Source organism: Bombina bombina, chromosome 7, assembly GCF_027579735.1.
Source record: "Bombina bombina isolate aBomBom1 chromosome 7, aBomBom1.pri, whole genome shotgun sequence".
In the NCBI taxonomy this organism is placed as follows: domain Eukaryota; kingdom Metazoa; phylum Chordata; class Amphibia; order Anura; family Bombinatoridae; genus Bombina; species Bombina bombina.
The window spans coordinates 399,980,266-400,006,023 of NC_069505.1; the positions used below are offsets into that span (position 1 = coordinate 399,980,266).

General features: G+C 41.4%; 1 protein-coding gene across 1 annotated transcript in view; it reads left to right on the top strand.

Annotated features, from left to right (window-relative positions):
- The first annotated feature begins 7,171 nt into the window (after positions 1-7,171).
- Positions 7,172-25,758, top strand: part of CDHR4 (cadherin related family member 4) — a 150,328-nt gene continuing 131,741 nt past the window's right edge. Inside the window, exons 1-2 of the mRNA XM_053721164.1 lie at positions 7,172-7,209; positions 18,108-18,288. Of these exons, the coding sequence (XP_053577139.1) occupies positions 18,222-18,288 (67 nt within the window). The 5' untranslated portion in view covers positions 7,172-7,209; positions 18,108-18,221. The remainder of the gene's footprint in view (positions 7,210-18,107; positions 18,289-25,758) is intronic.

Consider the following 25,758-nt stretch of genomic DNA (forward strand, 5'->3'; position numbering starts at 1 on the left):
TAGGTTAGTGTATCTTCACCTCAGTGCACCTTTGGGTTAGTGCGCCTTCACCTCAGCGCACCTTTGTGTCAGTGCACCTTTAGGTTAGCGCACCTTCACCTCAGTGCACCTTTAGGTTAGCGCACCTTCAGCTCAGTGCACCTTTAGGTTAGCGCACCTTCACCTCAGCGCACCTTTAGGTTAGCGCACCTTCACCTCAGTGCACCTTTAGGTTAGCGCACCTTCAGCTCAGTGCACCTGTAGGTTAGCGCACCTTCACCTCAGCGCACCTTTAGGTTAGTGTATCTTCACCTCAGTGCACCTTTAGATTAGCGCACCTTCACCTCAGTGCACCTTTAGGTTAGCGCACCTTCACCTCAGTGCACCTTTAGGTTAGCGCACCTTCACCTCAGCGCACCTTTAGGTTAGCGCACCTTCAGCTCAGTGCACCTTCACCTCAGTGCACCTTTAGGTTAGCGCACCTTCACCTCAGCGCACCTTTGGGTTAGCGCACCATCAGCTCAGCGCACCTTTGGTTTAGCGCACCTTCACCTCAGTGCACCTTTGGTTTAGCGCACCTTCACCTCAGTGCACCTTTGGATTAGCGCACCTTCACCTCAGTGCACCTTTGGGTTAGCGCACCTTCAGCTCAAAGCACCTTCGGGTTAGCGGGTTTTGTGAGTTTTGTAGTGTGCTCTATTGAAGTCTATTAGGTGAGGGATTTAGTGCCTTCCGACCTCTAGATTTTAGTACGGCCAAGGCTTTTGCTTGAGAGCTAACATTTTACTTTCTGTTTATAATAATATAAGCACACGATTAAGAGTGCTATTGATTTAACTTCAGCCATATTAGTGCTCAATAGTGCTAATAATTTTTGCTATCCGCTAGACCATAACGTATACTCCTTTATGATCTTATAGAAGCAGCTACATTTCAGCTAAAGATATGAAGAGAAAGTGGAGAATTTTGCAACATAAGTACATTAGATTTAAAGAAATACACTCTGAATCATTTTATTACAACTCCCATATCCCTTTAACCCCTTAACGACACACGTCGTACAGTGTACGTCATACAAAAACTGGTCTTTAAAGACCAACGGCGTACCCTGTACATCGTCAGGGGTTTCAAGCGACTGGAAGCAATCCTGATCGCTTCCAGACGCTTTCAAGGTATTGCCGTGATTCCTTGATATTGAGGTATCACTGCAATACCTTTTTTTGCACACCGATGCAGAGAGAGCCACTCTGTGGCCCTCTCTGCATTGGCCAGCGATGGTGGGTGGGAGCCATTTAGGTTCGCGCACCATCACCTCAGCGCACCTTTAGGTTAGCGCACCATCACCTCAGCGCACCTTTAGGTTAGCGCACCTTCACCTCAGTGCACCTTTAGGTTAGTGTATCTTCACCTCAGTGCACCTTTAGATTAGTGCACCTTCACCTCAGTGCACCTTTAGGTTAGTGTACCTTCACCTCAGCACACCTTCACCTCAGTGCACCTTTAGGTTAGCGCACCTTCACCTCAGTGCAGCTTTGGGTTAGCGCACCTTCATCTCAGTGCACCTTTAGGTTAGCGCACCTTCACCTCAGTGCACCTTTAGGTTAGTGTATCTTCACCTCAGTGCACCTTTAGGTTAGCGCACCTTCACCTCAGTGCACCTTTAGGTTAGTGTATCTTCACCTCAGTTCACCTTTGGGTTAGCGTGCCTTCACCTCAGCGCACCTTTGGGTCAGTGCACCTTTAGGTTAGCATACCTTCACCTCAGTGCACCTTTAGGTTAGCGTATCTTCAACTCAGTGCACCTTTGGGTTAGCGCGCCTTCACCTCAGCGCACCTTTGGGTCAGTGCACCTTTAGGTTAGCGCACCTTCACCTTAGTGCACCTTTAGGTTAGCATACCTTCACCTCAGTGCACCTTTAGGTTAGTGTATCTTCACCTCAGTGCACCTTTGGGTTAGTGCGCCTTCACCTCAGCGCACCTTTGGGTCAGTGCACCTTTAGGTTAGCGCACCTTCACCTCAGTGCACCTTTAGGTTAGCGCACCTTCAGCTCAGTGCACCTTTAGGTTAGCGCACCTTCACCTCAGCGCACCTTTAGGTTAGCGCACCTTCACCTCAGCGCACCTTTAGGTTAGCGCACCTTCACCTCAGTGCACCTTTAGGTTAGCGCACCTTCAGCTCAGTGCACCTGTAGGTTAGCGCATCTTCACCTCAGCGCACCTTTAGGTTAGTGTATCTTCACCTCAGTGCACCTTTAGATTAGCGCACCTTCACCTCAGTGCACCTTTAGGTTAGCGCACCTTCACCTCAGTGCACCTTTAGGTTAGCGCACCTTCACCTCAGCGCACCTTTAGGTTAGCGCACCTTCAGCTCAGTGCACCTTCACCTCAGTGCACCTTTAGGTTAGCGCACCTTCACCTCAGCGCACCTTTGGGTTAGCGCACCATCAGCTCAGCGCACCTTTGGTTTAGCGCACCTTCACCTCAGTGCACCTTTGGTTTAGCGCACCTTCACCTCAGTGCACCTTTGGATTAGTGCACCTTCACCTCAGTGCACCTTTGGGTTAGCGCACCTTCAGCTCAAAGCACCTTCGGGTTAGCGGGTTTTGTGAGTTTTGTAGTGTGCTCTATTGAAGTCTATTAGGTGAGGGATTTAGTGCCTTCCGACCTCTAGATTTTAGTACGGCCAAGGCTTTTGCTTGAGAGCTAACATTTTACTTTCTGTTTATAATAATATAAGCACACGATTAAGAGTGCTATTGATTTAACTTCAGCCATATTAGTGCTCAATAGTGCTAATAATTTTTGCTATCCGCTAGACCATAACGTATACTCCTTTATGATCTTATAGAAGCAGCTACATTTCAGCTAAAGATATGAAGAGAAAGTGGAGAATTTTGCAACATAAGTACATTAGATTTAAAGAAATACACTCTGAATCATTTTATTACAACTCCCATATCCCTTTAACCCCTTAACGACACACGTCGTACAGTGTACGTCATACAAAAACTGGTCTTTAAAGACCAACGGCGTACCCTGTACATCGTCAGGGGTTTCAAGCGACTGGAAGCAATCCTGATCGCTTCCAGACGCTTTCAAGGTATTGCCGTGATTCCTTGATATTGAGGTATCACTGCAATACCTTTTTTTGCACACCGATGCAGAGAGAGCCACTCTGTGGCCCTCTCTGCATTGGCCAGCGATGGTGGGTGGGAGCCATTGCAGGGAGGCGGGGGTCGGCCCATCACTGGTAAACTTCTGGCCAGCAGTGGGGAAATGGCTGTCGGGTGTGCGACAGCCATGTTCAAAATATGTTAAGTGGTGGGAGAGAGTGGTGGGAGCGGGTGGTGGGTGGCAGAGGAGTGGGGGAAAAAATTCAAAAGGGATCTGGGAGGGGGTAGGGGATGGAGGGGGGGGGCAGCTACACTACAGAAAAAGTAGGTTTTATTTAAAAAAAAAAAAAAGTCACATTTGTTTGCAAAGTGGGTACTGGCAGACAGCATTTAATGGCGAGAAAAACGGTATATAATATGTATGGGTACAAAAAATGAGTAAGAGGAAAACTAAAGCTAAACACAAACACTGCAGAAATTTAAAAATAGCCCTGGTCCGTAAAGGGACAGTATACACTCATTTTCATATAACTGCATGTAATAAACACTACTATAAATAATAAAATGCACAGATACTGATATAAAAATCCAGTATAAAATGGTTTAAAAACTTACTTAGAAGCTGTCAGTTTGGCTCGGTTGAAAAGGTAGTTGTAAAGCCCACTGCAAGTGGGAAATAAGCCACTCCCCCTCCCCCTTCTTTTGCATATGAAAAGACCCTTTACACAAACAGGAGCAAGCTGGAGTAGGTAGCTGACAGTATTCTCATAAAACCTTTTGGGCTTGGTTATTAGTCTGAAAATCAGAGCAATGTTATTTAAAAATAAGCAAAACTATTCAATTTAAAAAAAAAACTAAAAACGTTATGGGCTATATAAATAGATCATCTACAGAACATTTATGCAAAGAAAAAATGAGTGTATAATGTCCCTTTAAGGGAAGGAAATTTAAAAATGGCCTTGTCCTTAAAGGGATACTAAACCCAAACATTTTTCTTCATGATTCAGGTAGAAAATACAATTTTAAATAGCATTCCAATTTACTTCTATTATCTAATTTGCTTCATTCTTTAGATATCCTTTGTTGAAGAAAAAGCAATGCACATGGGTGAGCCAATCACATGAGGCATCTATGTGCAGCCACCAATCAGCAGCTACTGAGCCTATCTAGATATGCTATTCAGCAAATGATATCAAGAGAACTAAGCAAATTAGATAATAGAAGTAAATTAGAAAATTGTTTAAAATTGCATGATCTATCTGAATCATGAAAGAAAAAAGTTCGGTTTTATGTTCCATTAAGGGGTTAAAAACGTCATGCCTCTGAGTTTGACCCCAGTAAAAAAAAGTCACTGCATAATGAATCTAGAACAGATTAGAGGTAATCAGAGAAGCGGACACTCACCATTGTCAGAGAAAGGTGACTCCTGTCTGTAGCTGAGATGTAGCTTTTTCTGTCACCCTCTTGCTCTGTTGTATTTCCTCTATTTCTAACAGCAGCTCATGCAAATTAAAATAACTTTATGACTAATAGTGAATTTACTTCTGCAATTGTTGTTATTTTTTTAACATCACTGGGCTTTGGTTAAGAAGTGCTAGGGGGGTTTCTGCAGACACAATAAGGTTATATGAAATTTGAAAGGGACGTTTTACAGTAATATTTGATTTCCCTTAATTTGTTCCCATTTCCCCTTAATTTGTTCCCATTTCCCAGAAATAGGAATGTTTATTTTTGTATTTGAAATAGCTGGGTTTGCTCATTTAAACCATCACCTATTATTCTTAGAGATATGCGCACACTCAGTGTGAGAGAAGGTGGGGTGTTAGGGGCACACTCAGAGAGAGAGAAGGTGGGGTGTTAGGGGCACACTCAGAGAGAGAGAAGGTGGGGTGTTAGGGGCACACTCAGAGAGAGAGAAGATGCAGTGTTAGGGGCACACTCAGAGAGAGAGATTGTGGGGTGTTAGAGGCACACTCAGAGAGAGAGAAGATGGGGTGTTAGGGGCATACTCAGAGAGAGAGATGGTGGGGTGTTAGGGGCACACTCAGAAACAGAGAAGGTGGGGTGTTAGGGGCACACTCAGAGAGAGAGAAGATGGGGTGTTAGGGGCACACTCAGAGAGAGAGATGGTGGGGTGTTAGGGGCACACTCAGAGAGAGAGAAGATGGGGTGTAAGGGGCATACTCAGAGAGAGAGATGGTGGGGTGTTAGGGGCACACTCAGAGAGAGAGAAGATGGGGTGTTAGGGGCATACTCAGAGAGAGAGATGGTGGGGTGTTAGGGGCACACTCAGAAAGAGAGAAGGTGGGGTGTTAGGGGCACACTCAGAGAGAGAGAAGATGGGGTGTTAGGGGCACACTCAGAGAGAGAGAGATGGTGGGGTGTTAGGGGCACACTCAGAGAGAGAGAAGATGGGGTGTTAGGGGCACACTCAGAGAGAGAGATGGTGGGGTGTTAGGGGCACACTCAGAGAGAGAGAAGATGGGGTGTTAGGGGCACACTCAGAGTCAGAGAGGGTGAGTTGTTAGTGGCATACTTTGAGTGAGAGAGAGGTATGGGGTACATTCAGGGAGAGAGAGAGGTATGGGGTACACTGACACAGGTAGGAAATATGGTATGAGAGGTATGGTAGTACAGGTAGAAAGAGGTATATGGGGTACACTCAGAAAGAGATAAACAGGCACATGTACAGAGAGCTATGAGGTACACTCAGGAAGAGAGAGGTATGGGGTACATTTAAGGGGAGATAGAGTTATGGGGTACACTCAGGGAGAAAGCGAAGTATGGGCTACACTCATAAAGAGATAGAGTTATGGGGTACACTCAGGGAGAGAGTGAGGTATGGGATACACTCAAGTAGAGAGAGAGGTATGGGATACACTCAAGGAGAGAGAGAGGTATGGGGTACACTCATAGAGAGAGGTATGGGGTACACTCAGAAAGAGAGATAGTTATGGGGTACACTCAGGTAGAGAGAGGTATGAGGGTACAGGTAAAGAGATGTATGGGGGTACACTCAGAGAGAGAGAGAGGTATGAGTACACTCAGGGAGAGACAGATAGTTATGTGGTACACTCAGGGAGAGTGACCTATGGGGGTACAGGTAAAGAGAGGTATGGGGTACACTCATGGAGAGAGAGGTATGGGGTGCACTCACAGAGAGATGAACAGGCACATGTACAGAGATAGACAAAAAGAGAGAGATAAGGGGTACACATTCAGAGATAGGGATCACACTCACAGAGAGATATGGGGTACACTGACACATATAGGAAAGATGGTATGAAACACACATACAGGGAGAGAGAGAGAGGTATGGTAGTGCAGGTAGAAAGAGTTATTGGGGTACACTCACAGAGAGAGGAACAGCACATGTACAGAGATAGACAGAGAGAGATATGGGGGTGCACATACAGAGATAGGGGGCACATGTACAGAGAGAGGTATGGGATAAACTCATACAGAGGGGAGCCAGGAATAAGGGCACACTCATAGAGGCAGGTTTGGGGGCACATTTACTTCTGGTGCTCTTGTAAATGGATAACATTCTTGCAAAACTGCCACCATATAGAGCTGAAGACACGTGCATGCTCCTGAGTTTACCCCCTGTTTTTCAACAAAAGATACAAAGAGAATGAAGAAAATTTGCTAATAGAAGTAAAATAGATTTTTTTTTAAATTGTATGCTCTGTCTGAATCATAAAAAAAAATGTTTGGGTTTCATGCCCTTTTAATACACTGTGACCCCCATCCCCCAAGTGAGGAGCTCAGATAAGCCAGACACCCAGTGAGAGGTGAGATACATTATGCAGCAAACACCAGCAACACACACTATGCGCTGCCAAGTGGTAAAGGTGAGGTGGCAAAGTGCAGCAGTCTGAGATAGATAATACATAGATTATAGTATCTATCTATCATCTATCTCTCCGACCCACATGCTGTGCTATGTCACACACTGCCTATCCCCTGTTAGCATAAGGACAACAAGTCCTGGCCTGTCCCACTGTTTACCGGGCCAGTTCCCTGGCTACTGAGTGACTGGGGTGCGGGTGTGATTTAGTTTTTAGTGTTGTTAGTTACAGCTCTGGGACAGAAGAGACTCAGCTGCAGGGTTAAGGTAAGTGCTGCGGGTCTTGTTCCCTAATCAGAGCAAACACTTTGCACAATTCTAGGGAAACAACAAAATGCTATAGCTATGTGCTATGTGGTCACCTCCCAATTAAGAGGTCAGTGTTAGGGGCTGTTAGAGATGTGGTTTTAACAATCTGCTCTGTGTAGCCATGTAAATCACAGCTAGTCTCAGACAATGATAATCTGGGTACAATACAAACTGCCACTGACTGTATGTTATTGTCAGGGAGTAACAATCTGCTCTGTGTAGCCATGTAAATCACAGCTAGTCTCAGACAATGATAATCTGGGTACAATACAAACTGCCACTGACTGTATGTTATTGTCAGGAAGTAACAATCTGCAGGATTCTGCCATTGACCTCCTGTTATGGTAGTGACAGACTGAAGTGATCTGGTTCTGATGATAGCCCATGTTGTTGTTTCTCTGGTGTGACCACCTGACGGGCTCTGGTAATGACACTACTAGAATCTGGATTATGGAAGTGACAATCTGCTAGGAATGACTGTCTACTGAGTTTTTGGAGTAATAGTCTGCTGGTTGGTACCTGCATATAGGGAAAGTCTAAGTAGGGTGAAAAAGTTTTCTTTGAGCAAGAGTCTGCAGGCATCTTAAGTGCTGGGATCTGGGAGTGACAGTCTGCAGGGTTATAGGAGTTATAGGACAAGAATATGATGTAGTGGTAGGCCCAGCTACACAAAGTGTATACTAAATAGCACTCCTCACCATTATAGCCACTAAGAATAAAATTTAATTTTAGTTAAATTGTATTCCTTATAGGTAGCACTTGTGAATATACATGAAATTCCCACACTATAGGAACACAAAAATGGGGTTAAAAAGTAAATTTTATTGGGAATTATTAAAAATGGGGAAAACACACAGTTAAACCAGATAGAAGGAACACAGTGATAATGCACCAGTGAGACGCTAATGAGATAGCTGAGGAAAGTAAGTGTGGGTTATGGGATATATGATAGCTCAATGTGACTATATATTTCCCTCACATAGGGAATGGAGAGAACCTATTATCTCCAGCAATAATGTGCACTCTATAAAAGGCTAGGTAGTCTGAGAATGGTATTGTGATAGACAATCTGCACTTCGTCAACGTTCAAAATGTAGTAAGTTGTTTAATGTGGACTAGTTATAAATAATTGTTGGAGCTCAGAAAGAGTCAGAAAATATCAATAACTCCCAAGTTAGATATATGTATATCACTTGCCAGTATAATACATTGGGCAAAGATGATAGGAGTTTATAAATGATTGGTCTTGCTCCCACATATTATGTTAAGACTGAAATATTAACCCCTTAAGGACCAGCGACGTACCCTGTATGTCACTGCCCTTTTTTTGGGACTTAATTGTTTTATAGCGCGGTCTTGCCACCAGCGTTGAGACTGCTCTATTCCACAAAGCCTTCTGGAGGGAGGGCATTAATAGCGTGTGCTTGCTAGACTTGTGCTATTATGTCCTGAAAAAACCCTTACCGACCAGTAACATAAAGGGTACATTGTGGTCATTAAGGGGTTAAAACTGCTGAGTGCGGCTGCAGACTATCAAATGTTATATATTAATAGCAAAAATGTTGCAATTAACCACAATAACTTCACAGTATCAGTGTAACATAATTATGCTGTTAATAGAGGGTTACCAGAATATAGACGTTTGGGAACTACAGGTTCAGATTAAACAGGAACCTCTGGATTAAGATTATTATGTATTTTGTATATATATAATGCTATGTTTGCGTATCAACACATAATTATTAACAGATTGTATAGATCCCAAATATAGGTACCATCTATAAATGTATAGGTTCATAAATCCTGAAGCACCAGTAAGGTGTTGAGGATGTTTGTTAAGTATATAGTTAATCTGGTTAATTATTCATATATATTGTATGAGATTTTTAGTATTAGTAGTTGTATCAAGAGAGGATAGAAAAGACTATGGCTATATTAGCGTTTCTCATTTAACTTATTATAGCACTTGATATATCCCAAAACATAACATAGAGTATTATAGTATAACTTTAACCAGAATCTACCAAAATGATTATATTATAGTGATTGTCTTATCGCATACATAGAGCTAACATAGCCTAGATTACAAGTTTTGCGGTAACAGGGGTGCAGTGCTAACTTGCAGTTTATTCTCACCGCTCACTTCCCTGCTGCGCTGGTATGACGGGTTTTTGCAAACCCGGCGTTAACAGGCAAGAAGTGAGCGTAGAGCAAAAGTGCGCTCCACACTGCATTCCAATACCAGCACTGCTTAAGTGAGCGGTGAGCTGGTTGTACGTGCTCATGCACGATTTCCCCATAGACATCAATGGGGAGAGCCGGCTGAAAAAAAGCAGCGTAAAGCTCCGTAACACAGCCCCATTAATTCCTATGGGGAAACTAAAGTTATGTTTACACCTAACACCCTAACATGAACCCCGAGTCTAAACACCCCTAATCTTACACTTATTAACCCCTAATCTACTGCCCCCCGACATCGCCAACAACTGCATTATACGTATTAACCCCTAATCTGCCGCTCCGGACATCGCCGCCACCTACATTATAATTATTAACCCCTAATATGCTGCCCCCAACATCGCTGACACCTACATTATATTTATTAATCCCTAATTTCCCTCCCCCAATGTCGCCGCAACCCACCTACATTTATTAACCCCTAATCTGCCGCCCCCAACGTCGCCGCCACTATACTAAATTTATTAACCCCTAAACCTAAGTCTAACCCTAACCCCTAACTTAAATATAATTAAAATAAATCTAAATAAAATTCCTATCATTACCTAAATGATTCCTATTTAAAACTAAATACTTATCTATAAAATAAACCCTAAGCTAGCTACAATATAACTAATAGTTACATTGTATCTAGCTTAGGGTTTATTTTTATTTTACAGGCAAGTTTGTATTTATTTTAGATAGGTAGAATAGTTACTAAATAGTTATTAACTATTTAATAACTACCTAGCTAAAATAAATACAAATTTACCTGTAAAATAAAACCTAACCTAAGTTACACTAACACCTAACACTACACTACAATTAAATAACTTACCTAAATGAAATACAATTAAATAAATCAAATACAATTAGCTAAATTACAAACCCCCCCCCACTAAATTACAGAAAATAAAAAACAAATTACAAGATCTTTATACTAATTACACCTAATCTAATAGCCCTATCAAAATAAAAAAGCCCCCCCCCCCCAAAATAAAAAAAAAACCCTAGCCTACACTAAACTGCCAATAGCCCTTAAAAGGGCCTTTTGCGGGGCATTGCCCCAAAGAAATCAGCTCTTTTACCTGTAAAAAACAAAACAACCCCCCAACAATAAAACCCACCACCCACACAACCAACCCCCTAAATAAAACCCTAACTAAAAAAACCTAAGCTCCCCATTGCCCTGAAAAGAGCATTTGGATGGGCATTGCCCTTAAAAGGGCATTTAGATCTATTGCTGCCCAAAGTCCTAACCTACAAATAAAACCCACCCAATACACCCTTAAAAAATCCTAACACTAACCCCCGAAGATTCACTTTGAAGTCTTCATCCAAGCGGCAAGATGTCCTCAATGAAGCCGGCAGAAGTGGTCCTCCAGACGGGCTGAAGTGGTCCTCCAGACGGGCAGAAGTCTTCACCCAGACGGCATCTTCTATATTCATCCTTCCGACGCGGAGCGGCTCCATCTTCAAGACATCCCGCGCGGAGCATCCTCTTCAATCGACGTCTTCTTGATGAATGAAGGTACTTTTAAATGACATCATCCAAGATGGCGTCCCTTAGATTCCGATTGGCTGATAGAATTCTATCAGCCAATCGGAATTAAGGTTGAAAAATTCCTATTGACTGATTGGATCAGCCAATAGGATTGAGCTTGCATTCTATTGACTGTTCCAATCAGCCAATAGAATGCAAGCTCAATCCTATTGGCTGATTGGATCAGCCAATAGGATTTTTTCAACCTTAATTCCGATTGGCTGATAGAATTCTATCAGCCAATCGGAATCTAAGGGACGCCATCTTGGATGACGTCATTTAAAGGTACCTTCATTCATCAAAAAGACGTTGATTGAAGAGGATGCTCCGCGCCGGATGTCTTGAAGATGGAGCCGCTCTGCGTCAGAAGGATGAAGATAGAAGATGCCGTCTGGATGAAGACTTCTGCCCATCTGGAAGACCACTTCTGCCCGTCAGGAGGACCATTTCTGCCGGCTTCGTTGAGGACATCTTGCCGCTTGGATGAAGACTTCAAAGTGAATCTTCGGGGGTTAGTGTTAGGATTTTTTAAGGGTGTATTGGGTGGGTTTTATTTTTAGGTTAGGGCTTTGGGCAGCAATAGAGCTAAATGCCCTTTTAAGTGCATTGCCCATTGAAATGCCCTTTTCAGGGCAATGGGGAGCTTAGGTCTTTTTAGTTAGGCTTTTATTTGGGGGGTTGGTTGTGTGGGTGGTGGGTTTTACTGTTGGGGGGTTTGTTTGTATATATTTTTTACAGGTAAAAGAGCTGATTTCTAAGGGCTATTGATAGTTTAGTTTAGGCTAGGGTTTTTTTTTATTTTGGTGGGTCTTTTTTATTTTGATAGGGCTCTTAGATTAGGTGTAATTAGTTTAAATATCTTGTAATTTGTTTTTTTATTTTCTGTAATTTAGTGTTTGTTTGTTTTTTGTAATTTAGCTAATTGTATTTAATTTATTTAATTGTATTTCATTTAGATAAGTTATTTAATTGTAGTATAGTGTTAGGTGTTAGTGTAACTTAGGTTAGGTTTTATTTTACAGGTAAATTTGTATTTATTTTAGCTAGGTATATTATTAAATAGTTAATACCTATTTAGTAACTATTCTACCTAGTTAAAATAAATACAAACTTGCCTGTAAAATATAAATAAACCCTAAGCTAGATACAATGTAACTATTAGTTATATTGTAGATAGCTTAGGGTTTATTTTATAGGGAAGTATTTAGTTTTAAATAGGAATAATTTAGGTAAAGATAGTAATTTTATTTAGATTTATTTAAATTATATTTAAGTTAGGGGGTGTTAGGGTTAGACTTAGGTTTAAAGGGTTAATAAATTTAGAATAGTGGCGGTGACATTGGGGACGTCAGATTAGGCGTTAATATGTATAATGTAGGTGGCGGCGATGTTGGGGGCAGCAGATTAGGGGTTAATAATATTTAACTAGTGTTTGCGAGGTGGGGGTTCGGCGGTTTAGGGGTTAATATGTTTATTATAGTGGCGGCGATGTCCGGAGCGGCAGATTAGGGGGTAATAATTTTATTATAGTGTTTGCGATGCGGGAGGGCCTCGGTTTAGGGGTTAACAGGTAGTTTATGGGTGTTAGTGTACTTTTTAGCAATTTAGTTATGAGTTTTATTCTACAGCTTTGTAGTGTAAAACTCATAACTACTGACTTTAAAATGCGTTAGGAATCTTGGCAGTAGAGGGTGTACCGCTCACTTTTTGGCCTCCCAGGACAAACTCATAATACGGGCGTTATGCAAGTCCCATTGAAAAAAGACTTTACGAAATTTACGTAAGTGGGTTTGCGATAAGGCCACAAAAGTGTGCGGTAGACCTATACCTGCAAGACTCGTAATACCAGCGGGCGTAAAAAAACAGCGTTAGGACCTGTTAACGCTGCTTTTTCACCTTCCCGCAAAACTCATAATCTAGCCGATAGAGATTCTATAATGGTGTTAGCTGTACCATTCCACAGTATAAATCTCAATTTATCCTCACTAGCAAATTGTTTGCGGCTGTCAGCTGGTCATATATAACGGACCGGTTAGTAAAATGCTGTTGCCGGATTGGCATTAAATAAAAGCGGACTTGTTATTTTATAAATTTCTAGCTATAATGAAAATCTTATCTGAACCACAGTGGCGCTATAAGTCAACAACGTGTTTTAACTATATCATTAAAAACGAGAATCCCATTAGTCCTCGGACTGGCTCCCTAACGTGTTTCGCATAGAAACGCTTTATCAAAGGCAGAGCCACCACCTAAGGTTCCCAAATTTAAGGGATATAGACATTGCTGACTGGGTGTTCAAAATATGTTGCTATTGGCGTAGTGTTATGTCAGCATTTATTACGTATTGGGGAATAAGCGATAATGGTTGGATAGGATAGACGAAGCTTATTGGATGTGTGGGCGTGTTTATGATTGGCTATAGGTCCTGTCAGTCAGTTTCTATTTGACGTCCCGTAATAGGCTAAGGATCCTGTCAATCATGTTACTATAAGTCGTCCCGTAGTGATGTAGTGCCATCCTCAATCCCTGCTCCCCCTTTTCCCCTATCCTTATAGTAGTTATAGTTTGCTGGGTGTTAGGAGTGCCATTCTGCTGTGATCTGGAAGTGACAGTCTGCAGAGTTATAGGAGGGGCATTCTACTTCCATCTGGGAGTGACAGTCTGCTGGGTTATAGGAGGGGCATTCTACTTCCATCTGGGAGTGACAGTCTGCAGAGTTATAGGAGGGGCATTCTACTTGTATCTGGGAGTGACAGTCTGCACGGAGTGACAGTCTGCTGGGTTATAGGAGGGGCATTCTACTTGTATCTGGGAGTGACAGTCTGCTGGGTTATAGGAGGGGCATTCTACTTGTATCTGTGAGTGATAGTCTGCTGGGTTATAGGAGGGGCATTCTACTTGTATCTGGGAGTGACAGTCTGCTGGGTTATAGGAGGGGCATTCTACTTGTATCTGGGGGTGACAGTCTGCAGGGTTATAGGAGGGGCATTCTACTTGTATCTGGGAGTGACAGTCTGCTGGGTTATAGGAGGGACATTCTACTTGTATCTGGGAGTGACAGTCTGCAGAGTTATAGGAGGGGCATTCTACTTGTATCTGGGAGTGACAGTCTGCTGGGTTATAGGAGGGGCATTCTACTTGCATCTGGGAGTGACAGTCTGCTGGGTTATAGGAGGGGCATTCTACTTGTATCTGGGAGTGACAGTCTGCAGGGAGTGACAGTCTGCAGGGTTATAGGAGGGGCATTCTACTTGTATCTGGGAGAGACAGTCTGCTGGGTTATAGAAGGGGCATTCTACTTGTATCTGGGAGTGACAGTCTGCTGGGTTATAGGAGGGGCATTCTACTTGTATCTGGGAGTGACAGTCTGCTGGGTTATAGGAGGGGCATTCTACTTGTATCTGGGAGTGACAGTCTGCAGGGTTATAGGAGGGGCATTCTACTTGTATCTGGGAATGACAGTCTGCTGGGTTATAGGAGGGGCATTCTACTTGTATCTGGGAGTGACAGTCTGCAGAGTTATAGGAGGGGCATTCTACTTGTATCTGGAAGTGACAGTCTGCAGAGTTATAGGAGGGGCATTCTACTTGCATCTGGGAGTGACAGTCTGCAGGGTTATAGGAAGGGCATTCTACTTGCATCTGGGAGTGACAGTCTGCAGGGTTATAGGAAGGGCATTCTACTTGTATCTGGAAGTGACAGTCTGCAGGGTTATAGGAGGGGCATTCTACTTGCATCTGGGAGTGACAGTCTGCAGAGTTATAGGAGGGGAATTCTACTTGTATCTGGAAGTGACAGTCTGCAGAGTTATAGGAGGGACATTCTACTTACATCTGGGAGTGACAGTCTGTAGAGTTATAGGAGGGGCATTCTACTTGTATCTGGGAGTGACAGTCTGCAGGGAGTGACAGTCTGCAGGGTTATAGGTAGGGCATTCTACTTGCATCTGGGAGTGACAGTCTGCAGAGTTATAGGAGGGGCATTCTACTTTCATCTAGGAGTGACAGTCTGCAGGGTTATAGGAGGGGCATTCTACTTGCATCTGGGGGTGACAGTCTGCTGGGTTATAGGAGGGGCATTCTACTTGCATCTGGGGGTGACAGTCTGCAAGGTTATAGGAGGGGCATTCTACTTGTATCTGGGAATGACAGTCTGCAGAGTTATAGGAGGGGCATTCTACTTGTACCTGGAAGTGACAGTCTGCAGAGTTATAGGAGGGGCATTCTACTTGTATCTGGGAGTGACAGTCTGAAGGGTTATAGGTAGGGCATTCTACTTGCATCTGGGAGTGACAGTCTGCAGAGTTATAGGAGGGGCATTCTACTTTCATCTAGGAGTGACAGTCTGCAGGGTTATAGGAGGGGCATTCTACTTGTACCTGGGGGTGACAGTCTGCTGGGTTATAGGAGGGGCATTCTACTTATATCTGGGAGTGACAGTCTGCAGGGTTATAGAAGGGGCATTCTACTTGTATCTGGGAATGACAGTCTGCTGGGTTATAAGAGGGGCATTCTACTTGTATCTGGGAGTGACAATCTGCAGGGAGTGACAGTCTGCAGGGTTATAGGAGGGGCATTCTACTTGTATCTAGGAGTGACAGTCTGCAGGGTTATAGGGGGGGCATTATACTTGTATCTGGGAATGACAGTCTGCAGAGTTATAGGAGGGGCATTCTACTTGCATCTGGGAGTGACAGTCTGCAGGGTTATAGGAAGGGCATTCTACTTGCATCTGGGAGTGACAGTCTGCAGGGTTATAGGAGGGGTATTCTACTTGTATCTAGGAGTGACAGTCTGCAGAGTTATAGGAGGGGCATTCTACTTGCATCTGGGAGTTACAGTCTGCAGAGTTATAGGAGGGACATTCTACTTACATCTGGGAGTGACAGTCTGCAGAGTTATAGGAGGGACATTCTACTTACATCTGGGAGTGACAGTCTGCAGAGTTATAGGAGGGGCATTCTACTTGTATCTGGAAGTGACAGTCTGCAGAGTTATAGGAGGGGAATTCTACTTACATCTGGGAGTGACAGTCTGCAGAGTTATAGGAGGGACATTCTACTTACATCTGGGAGTGACAGTCTGCAGAGTTATAGGAGGGGCATTCTACTTGTATCTGGAAGTGATAGTCTGCAGAGTTATAGGAGGGGCATTCTACTTACATCTGGGAGTGACAGTCTGCAGGGTTATAGGAAGGGCATTCTACTTGTATCTGGAAGTGATAGTCTGCAGAGTTATAGGAGGGGCATTCTACTTGTATCTGGAAGTGATAGTCTGCAGAGTTATAGGAGGGGCATTCTACTTGCATCTGGGAGTGACAGTCTGCAGGGTTATAGGAGGGTTATTCTGCTGGGATCTGGGAGTGACACTGCAGGGAGTGACAGTCTGCTGGGATCTAGGAGTGACACTCTGCAGGGAGTGAATCCTCACAGGCATTCAAAAATGAAGCTTCTATGGAACAAATGTGCAAGGCTGCAACTTGGTCCTCTCTTCACACTTTTTAAAAAATGTACAAATTTGACACTTTTGCCTCGGTTGAGGGAGCTTTTGGGAGAAATGTTCTTTAAGCAGTGGTGCCTTCTCTTTAGGTTCCCTGTCTTGTCCCTCTCGTATCATCTGTGTACTCTAGCTTGGGTATTGGATCCCATTAGTAATTAAAGGGACAGTATACACATATTTTCATATAACTGCATGTAATAGACACTACTATAAAGAATAAGATGCACAGATACTGATATAAAATCCAGTATAAAATGGTTTAAAAACTTACTTAGAAGCTTTCAGTTTAGCTCTGTTGAAAAGGTAGCTGGAAAGCCCACTGCAAGTGGGAAATAAGACACTCCCCCCCCCCCCCCTTCTTTTGCATATGAAAAGACCCTTTACACAAACAGGAGCAAGCTGGAGTAGGTAAACGACGGTATTCAAATAAAACTTTGGGGCTTGGTTAGGAGTCTGAAAATTAGAGCAATGTTATTTAAAAATAAGCAAAATTATACATTTAAAAAAAAAAAAAAAAAACTTTATGGGCTTTATAAATAGATCATCTACAAAACATTTATGGAAAGAAAAATGAGTGTATAATGGCCCTTTAAGATGATCCGTGGACTCATCGTGTCTTAAAAAAGAAAAGAAAATGTATGCTTACCTGATATATTTATTTATTTTTTGACACGATGAGTCCACGGCCCGCCCTGCTCTTGTAGACAGGTTGTTAATTATTATAAACTTCAGACACCTCTGCACCTTGGTTTTTCTTTTCTTTCCTTAACTTCGGTCGAATGACTGGAGTAGGAGGGAAGGGAGGAGCTATTTAACAGCTTTGCTGTGGTGCTCTTTGCCGCCTCCTGCTGACCAGGAGGTGAATATCTTATTAGTAATTAAGATGAACCATGGACTCATCGTGTCAAAAAAGAAATACATTTATCAGGTAAGCATAAATTTTCTTTTTGTTTTTCATGAAAAAATATTAAAGGGACACTGTACCCAAATTTTTTCTTTTGTAATTCAGAAAGAGCATGCGATTTTAAGCAACTTTCTAATTTACTCCTATTATCAATTTTTCTTAGTTCTCTTGCTATATTTATTTGAAAATGAAGGCATATAAGCTTTTTTTGGTTTCAGTACTCTGGACAGCACTTTTTTATTGGTGGATGAATGTATCCACCAATCAGCACGGACAACCCAGGTTGTTCACCAAAAATGGGCCGGCATCTAAACTTACATTCTTGCATTTCAAATAAAGATACCAAGAGAATGAAGAACATTTGATAATAGGAGTAAATTACAAAGTTGCTTAAAATTTCATGCTCAATCTGAATCACAAAATAATTTTTTTGGGTACAGTGTCCCTTTAAGTTAAAGCTGTTTATTTTATATCTGAAACTGCAGTTGCCTGTTTTGCACAAATGGCCTGTGAGATATAAACTTACTGGCTGAGGATTAAAACTCCCACTGATGCCCCACAAAATAAGATTTTTTCAACACAAGAACATCCGGCCTGTCTCTATTTAAAAAGCAGCGTAATCTTTGATGCTAACACTGCGGCACTAGCTCTGAGCTGACTGGGGGTCTTATTATGTTTATTTTGTATCCCACAGGAAAAACAACCATTTTTAGGACTTGTTGGGTTTTTGGTACCTCAGAGGATAGCCAAAAGATTGTGAGGAGCGGGGAGATACTTTTTGGAGAAAGAGATCCAATTCATCATTACCATGGGGTCTGTCCCCCTGGCTGTATCATTCATCTTCCTTTTGATCATACAGGGGGTCCCTGGACAAGGTAAGATTGACACATGGCACCAGTCTACACACACAACTAAAAAATATTGTCTTGCTTGTGACCCAGTGTAATTCCCTAATTGTCCTGTTGTCACCCCCAAGGCTTTTGACCTTGAATCAACTGACTGTTATGTGCATATTTAATTTCAAGCTAATAGTTAACAAAAAGCCAGTATCACAATGGCTCTTTAAATTAAAGGGACAGTCAACTCCAAAAAATGTATTGTTTAAAAAAGATAGATAATCCCTTTATTACCCATCCCCAGTTTTGCATAACCAACACAGTTATATTAATATACTTTTTACCTCTGTGATTAACTTGTATCTAAGACTCTTTTGACAGCCCCCTGATCACATGACTATTTATTATCTATTGACTTGCATTTTAGTCAATTAGTGCAGTTTCATCCACAACCCACGGGCGTGAGCACAATGTTATCTATATGGCCCATGTGAACTAGCAGTCTCTTGTTGTGAAAAGCTAATAAAAAACATGTGATAAGAGGTCGTCTGTAGTGGCTTAGAAACACGCAGACATTTAGAGGTTTAAATGATATAAAGTATATTAATATAGCAATGTTGGTTGTACAAAGCTGGGTAATGGTTAGTAAAGGCGTTATCTATCTTTTTAAACAATATTTGGTGTTGACTGTTCCTTTAAGTAAGTAAACAGTAAGGGCTAGATTTATCACGGGCTAGGAGAATACTCCTTTATATTCTCTTCCGAGTTCTCTGCAGCTCGCCCTTCGAGAGGTGCACCGGTGCACACAAATTTATAAAAAAAAATCCCACGTTTTAATTCACACTGTTTGGAAGGGGAGCTGGGGCGGACTATGATGAATTTCTCCATGTGAAAAAAGTAAGTTCTCCTAATTTATCAATTCAAACCTGTGTTTTTTTAAGGTAGTATTTTTTGCCCTCTTTAAAGGGACAGTATACACCCATTTTCATATAACTGCATGTAATAGACACTACTATAAAGAATAAGATGCACAGATACTGATATCAAAATCCAGTATAAAAAAGTTTAAAAACTTACGGCTAGATTACGAGTTTTGCGTTATGAGCGGTGCGGTACTAACTTCCAAGTTATTGTCACCGCTCACTAACCTACAGCGCTGGTATTACAGGTTTACAAAAACCCGGCGTTAGCAGGCAATAAGTGAGCATAGAGCAAAATTGAGCTCCATACCGCACTCCACTACCAGCGACGCAGTGAGCTGCGGTAAGCTGGTTTTACGTGCTTGTGCACGATTTCCCCATAGACATCCATGGGGAGAGCCAGCTGAAAAAAAGCCTAACACCTGCAATAAAGGAGTGTAAAGCTCGGTAACGCAGTCCCAGTAATTCTTATGGGGAAACAAAATTTATGTTTACACCTAACACCCTAACATGAACCCCGAGTCTAAACACCCCTAATCTTACACTTATTAACCCCTAATCTGCCGCCCCCGACATAGCCGACACCTATATTAAACTTATTAACCCCTAATTTGCCGCCCCGACATAGTCGACACCTACATTATACTTATTAACCCCTAATCTGCTGCCCCCAACATCGCCGAAACCTACATAATGTTATTAACCCCTAATCTCTTGCCCCCAATGTCGCCGCAACCTACCCACACTTATTAACCCCTAATCTGCCGCCCCAACACTAAATTTATTAACCCCTAAACCTAACCCTAAGTCTAACCCTAACCCCCACTAACTTTAATGTAATTAAAATAAATCTAAATAAAACCTACTATTAATAACTAAATACTTACCTGTAAAATAAACCCTAAGCTAGCTACAATTTAACTAATAGTTATATTGTAGCTATCTTAGGTTTTATTTTTATTTCACAGGTAATTTTGTATTTATTTTAACTAGGTAGACTAGTTAGTAAATAGTTATTAGCTATTTACTAACTACCTAGCTAAAATAAATACAAATTTACCTGTAAAATAAAACCTAACCTGTTTTACACTAACACCTAACCTTACACTGCAATTAAATAAATTACATAAATTAAATACAATTAACTAAATTACAAAAAAAACAAACACTAAATTACACAAAATAAAAAAAGAAATTATCAGATATTTAAACTAATTACACCTAATCTAATAGCCCTATCAAAATAAAAAAGCCCCCCAAAATAAAAAAAAACCCTAGCCTAAACTAAACTACCAATAGCCCTTATAAGGGCCTTTTGCGTGGCATTGCCCCAAAGAAATCAGCTCTTTTACCTGTAAAAAAAATTACAAACAATCCCCAACAGTAAAACCCACCACCCAACCAACCAACCCCCCAAATAAAATCCTATCTAAAAAACCTAAGCTCCCCATCTGATAATTTCTTTTTTTATTTTGTGTAATTTAGTGGGGTTTTTTTGTAATTTAGTTAATTGTATTTAATTTAAGTAATTTATTTAATTGTAGTGTAAGGGTAGGTGTTAGTGTAAGACAGGTTAGGTTTTGTTTTACAGGTAAATTTGTATTTATTTTAGCTAGGTAGTTAGTAAATAGTTAATAACTATTTAGTAAATATTCTACCTAGTTAAAATAAATACAAACTTGCCTGTGAAATAAAAATAAAACCTAAGATAGCTACAATGTAACTATTAGTTATATTGTAGCTAGCTTAGGGTTTATTTTACAGGTAAGTATTTAGTTTTAAATATGAATTATTTAGTTATTAGTAGTAGGTTTTATTTAAATTTATTTTAATTACATTAAATTTAGTGGGTGTTAGGGTTAGACTTAGGGTTAGGTTTAGGGGTTAATAACTTTAGTATAGTGGCGGCGACGTTGGGGGCGGAAGATTAGGGGTTAATAAATGTAGGTAGGTGGCGGCAATGTTAGGGAGAGCAGATTAGGGGATAATAATATTTAAGTAGTGTTTGCGATGTGGGAGTGCGGCGGTTTAGGGGTTAATATGTTTATTATAGTGGTGGTGATGTCCGGAGTGGCAGATTAGGAGTTAATAACTTTATTTTACTGTTTGCGATGCGGGAGGGCCTCGGTTTAGGGGTTAATAGGTAGTTTATGGGTGTTAGTGAACTTTTTAGCACTTTAGTTATAAGTTTTATGTTGCAGCTTTGTAGCGTAAATCTCATAACTACTGACTTTCAGTTTACGTTATGGATCTTGGCGGTATGGGCTGTACCGCTCACCTTTTGGCCTCCCAGGCAAACTCGTAATACCGGCGCTATGGAAGTCCCATTGAAAATTTACTTTTTGAAAACTGCGGTAGTAACGTTGCGTTATGGCAAAAAAAGTGTGCGGTACAGAAATACCTGCAAGACTCGTAATACCAGCGGTAGTGAAAAAGAGCCATAACGCTGCTTTTTCACCCATACCGCAAAACTCGTAATCTATCCGTTACTTAGAAGCTCTGAGGTTAGCTCTGTTGAAAAGGTAGTTGGAAAGCCCACTGCAAGTGGGAAATAAGACCCCCCACCCCTTCTTTTGCATTTGAAAAGACAATTTACACAAACAGGAGCAAGCTGGAGTAGGTAGCTGATGGTAGTCTCCTAAAACTTTGGGGCTTGGTTAGGAGTCTGAAAATCAAAGCAATGTTATTTAAAAATAAGCAAAACTATCATTTTTTTTTTTTAAAAAAGTACTCTATGGGCTATATAAATAGATCATCTACAAAACATTTATGCAAATAAAAAATGAGTGTATAATGTCCCTTTTAGAAAGCTATTACATGTGCTTTTTACATGGGGCAAATTTGCGCATTAATTTTGGTGTGTTACCACAATACAGTTTTACTTAAACTTTGTTATAATAATGACCCTATATAACCGTTTCACATTCAAATTGTTAATACAATGTTTGTTCTTTGTGGGGTAATTTTGCATTCTATATTTAGCATGTATATCTAGACAAAGATAGACCTGCTAGAATCAGAAAGTGCTACATCAGAAATACATGTGAACATGACACGAGATCAAAAACATAATCATTTCTAATGCTGTTCTTCTCATTACCTATGGAGAACTATAATGCGCGTATTTGTAAGAGAACTTTGTGTGCAAAAAAAGGATAAAATTGGGAACTGGGCATAATGCTAAGGCAGACTCTAGGAAATGCGACTAAAACTAGCAAATTTAACCCTTTTTTAAGCACACATGGTGTGTGCCTTGGTGAACGCAAATGAAGTGAGTGGAATGTATAGTCTGCCTTACCCCATTCACTAACTTCACTAACATGACTGCAGGTTCTGCGCGCAACATTTCCATTCAATTGTATTAAATTGTATGAGAAGGAGGGAGTGGGAGGGGGGAATTAATGTTGGGCAAGGAATCTGGGAGGGGGTAGGGTATTGAGGGGGGCAGCTACACTACAGAAAATTTGGGATTTATTTATTTTAAAAAAAGGCATATTTCTTTCATGTAAGTGGCAAGAGTCTATGAGCTAGTGACGTATGGGATATACATTTCTACCAGGAGGGGGCAAAATGCCTATAAATACACCTACTACCTCACTCATACCTTAGTTTTACAAACTTTGCCTCCTTGTGGAGATGGTGAAGCAAGTTGTGCTTGATTTCTTCTGTTATAGGCGCTTCTAAGCATATTGAAGCCCAGTTCCTCTCAAAGTACAGTGTTTGTCTGAGGGATGTGAAGGGAGTATTTGCCTGATGACGCTATGTTTTCACCTATGGGAAATCTATTCTAATGCTCTCTGTATATCGACATTATACTCCCCTACCATTACCTCTGCTGATATGTTTCAGTACTGGTTTGGCTGTCTGCTATATGTGGATGGCTGTCTTCTGGTAAGTATATATAATTTTTTAAGACACTTTCAGCTATGTTTGGCACTTTATCTTATAAAGCTTTAAATGTATATTGTATATATTTGCTGGTGCTCTGACAAAATGCAGAACGACATTTGGCAGACGGACATTTGGCAGACAGCCTTCTGTCAGACGGACATTTGGCCGACGGTCAGAATGCCAAAGAATGTTCCGATTTCGGCCGAGGGCAGATACGTTCCAGAGTGCTTTGTTCTAATCAGAGCCTCGGGCACCGCAACTGCCTCTGGGAACCTTACCATGGGTCCCAGCCCGCACGTCTTGTAATTCTCTGTCTGGGAAATTATCTATCTATCTATCTATCTATCTATCTATCTATCTATCAAATCTATTTATCTATCTATCAAATCTATCTATTGTATCTATCACATTTATCTATCACATTTATTGATCTATCTATCTAATCTATGTATCTATCTATCTATCAAATCTATCTATCTCGTGGCCGGACTGTTATCTGACAGCCACTTGTGTTTCGGCCAAATATCCGTCGGCCAAATATCCGTCGGCCAAATGTCTGTCGGCTAAAAGTCCGGCCACGATATTTGCCATGAGTCAGCTCTGTGTATTTCCCTTTGCAGTCTAACAGTTTCAGCATGAAAATTATGTTTATAGGAGTTTTTTAGACTTACCTGGGGTTCCAGATTACTTGTAACTTGGAGTCTGTTTCTTTCCTAAGATATGGTGAGCCCACGGAATCATCAATTACTAGTGGGAATATCACTCCTGGCCAGCAGGAGGAGGCAAAGAGCACCACAGCAAAGCTGCTATATATGTCACTTCCCTTACCCATAATCTCCAGTCATTCTCTTTGCCTGTGGTGTAAGGAGGAGGTGAAGTTTTGGTGTCTGATCTACAGTCAAGATTTTGTTATTTTAAAAGCAGAGTAGGTTTGCTCTGATCTTTCTAAAGGGTCTAGCCTTAGCCCATGTCAGTCTCCTCAGTAGGGCAGTGGTGGCTTTTATGCAATTGGGAACTTGTGGGGTACAATCCTCACTGCATTTTCCCAAAACATTTTGCTGCCCTATTTAGATAGCCTGAGTAAGTTTTCTCAGTCTTTCTGTATTTCCACAGGTCCATGTGAGGGATGGCATCCTCTCAAACCAGGTGAGCTGTCCTGCTGCCGGACAGATAAATGTTAAGGTAAGTGCCAGTTTTATTTTTCTATGTAAGCAGGGAAACATTTGGCACTTATTCAGCTGAAACGCTGCAGGGGGATGTTTTTAATTATTCCTGTCGGAGTGCAGGTTTTTATGGGTTCCGTTATTTTAATGGATTATGTACTTTTTACTGTATAAGGGTTTTTGTTTTTTTGTAAAAAACACAGCTTTTTTTTTGCTGAAGGACTGCCCCTTTTAGGGAGGTTCAGTTTCTTAATGACAGAGTACTTTTGGCGCTTTTTTTCCACTTCCTGTGGAGTGAGGTGCGCATTTTTTTTCAGATGTTTCTGCTGCTTTGATTGCTTCTTGCCGTTTTAGCTTCTCTGGAATCTGGATTGCCTGGGGTATGTTTTCTTAATTTGGTAATTTAAAGGGGACATTTAGTTTAATACAGTTTTGTTCCGTGTTATATCCTTTGTTAAAATATTTAAGAAAAAAGTTTTTTTTTTTTTATTATGGATCAGGAGGCTGTGCAGGATGTAGCCTATGTTTTGATGCCCAGGTGGAACCCCCAGTACCTTTTTGTTCTTCATGTATTGAAAGAACTTTAGCTTATAGAAATAGACTTTTTGACCCTGAGCCATCATTAGCTAAGGCGGATGCTGTTCAGAAGCCTCCTGTTTCAGATGTGCCGCAGCTTTCTCATCAAGCGTCCCAATCCTATTCATCTGCACATGCAGTGCCCTGCGTTTCCTCTCATACTCCGTCTGGAGTCACTTTGCAATACAGGGAGTGCAGAATTATTAGGCAAGTTGTATTTTTGAGGATTAATTTTATTATTGAACAACAACCATGTTCTCAATGAACCCAAAAAACTAATTAATATCAAAGCTGAATAGTTTTGGAAGTAGTTTTTAGTTTGTTTTTAGTTATAGCTATTTTAGGGGGATATCTGTGTGTGCAGGTGACTATTACTGTGCATAATTATTAGGCAACTTAACAAAAAACAAATATATACCCATTTCAATTATTTATTTTTACCAGTGAAACCAATATAACATCTCAACATTCACAAATATACATTTCTGACATTCAAAAACAAAACAAAAACAAATCAGTGACCAATATAGCCACCTTTCTTTGCAAGGACACTCAAAAGCCTGCCATCCATGGATTCTGTCAGTGTTTTGATCTGTTCACCATCAACATTGCGTGCAGCAGCAACCACAGCCTCCCAGACACTGTTCAGAGAGGTGTACTGTTTTCCCTCCTTGTAAATCTCACATTTGATGATGGACCACAGGTTCTCAATGGGGTTCAGATCAGGTGAACAAGGAGGCCATGTCATTAGATTTTCTTCTTTTATACCCTTTCTTGCCAGCCACGCTGTGGAGTACTTGGACGCGTGTGATGGAGCATTGTCCTGCATGAAAATCATGTTTTTCTTGAAGGATGCAGACTTCTTCCTGTACCACTGCTTGAAGAAGTTGTCTTCCAGAAACTGGCAGTAGGACTGGGAGTTGAGCTTGACTCCATCCTCAACCCGGAAAGGCCCCACC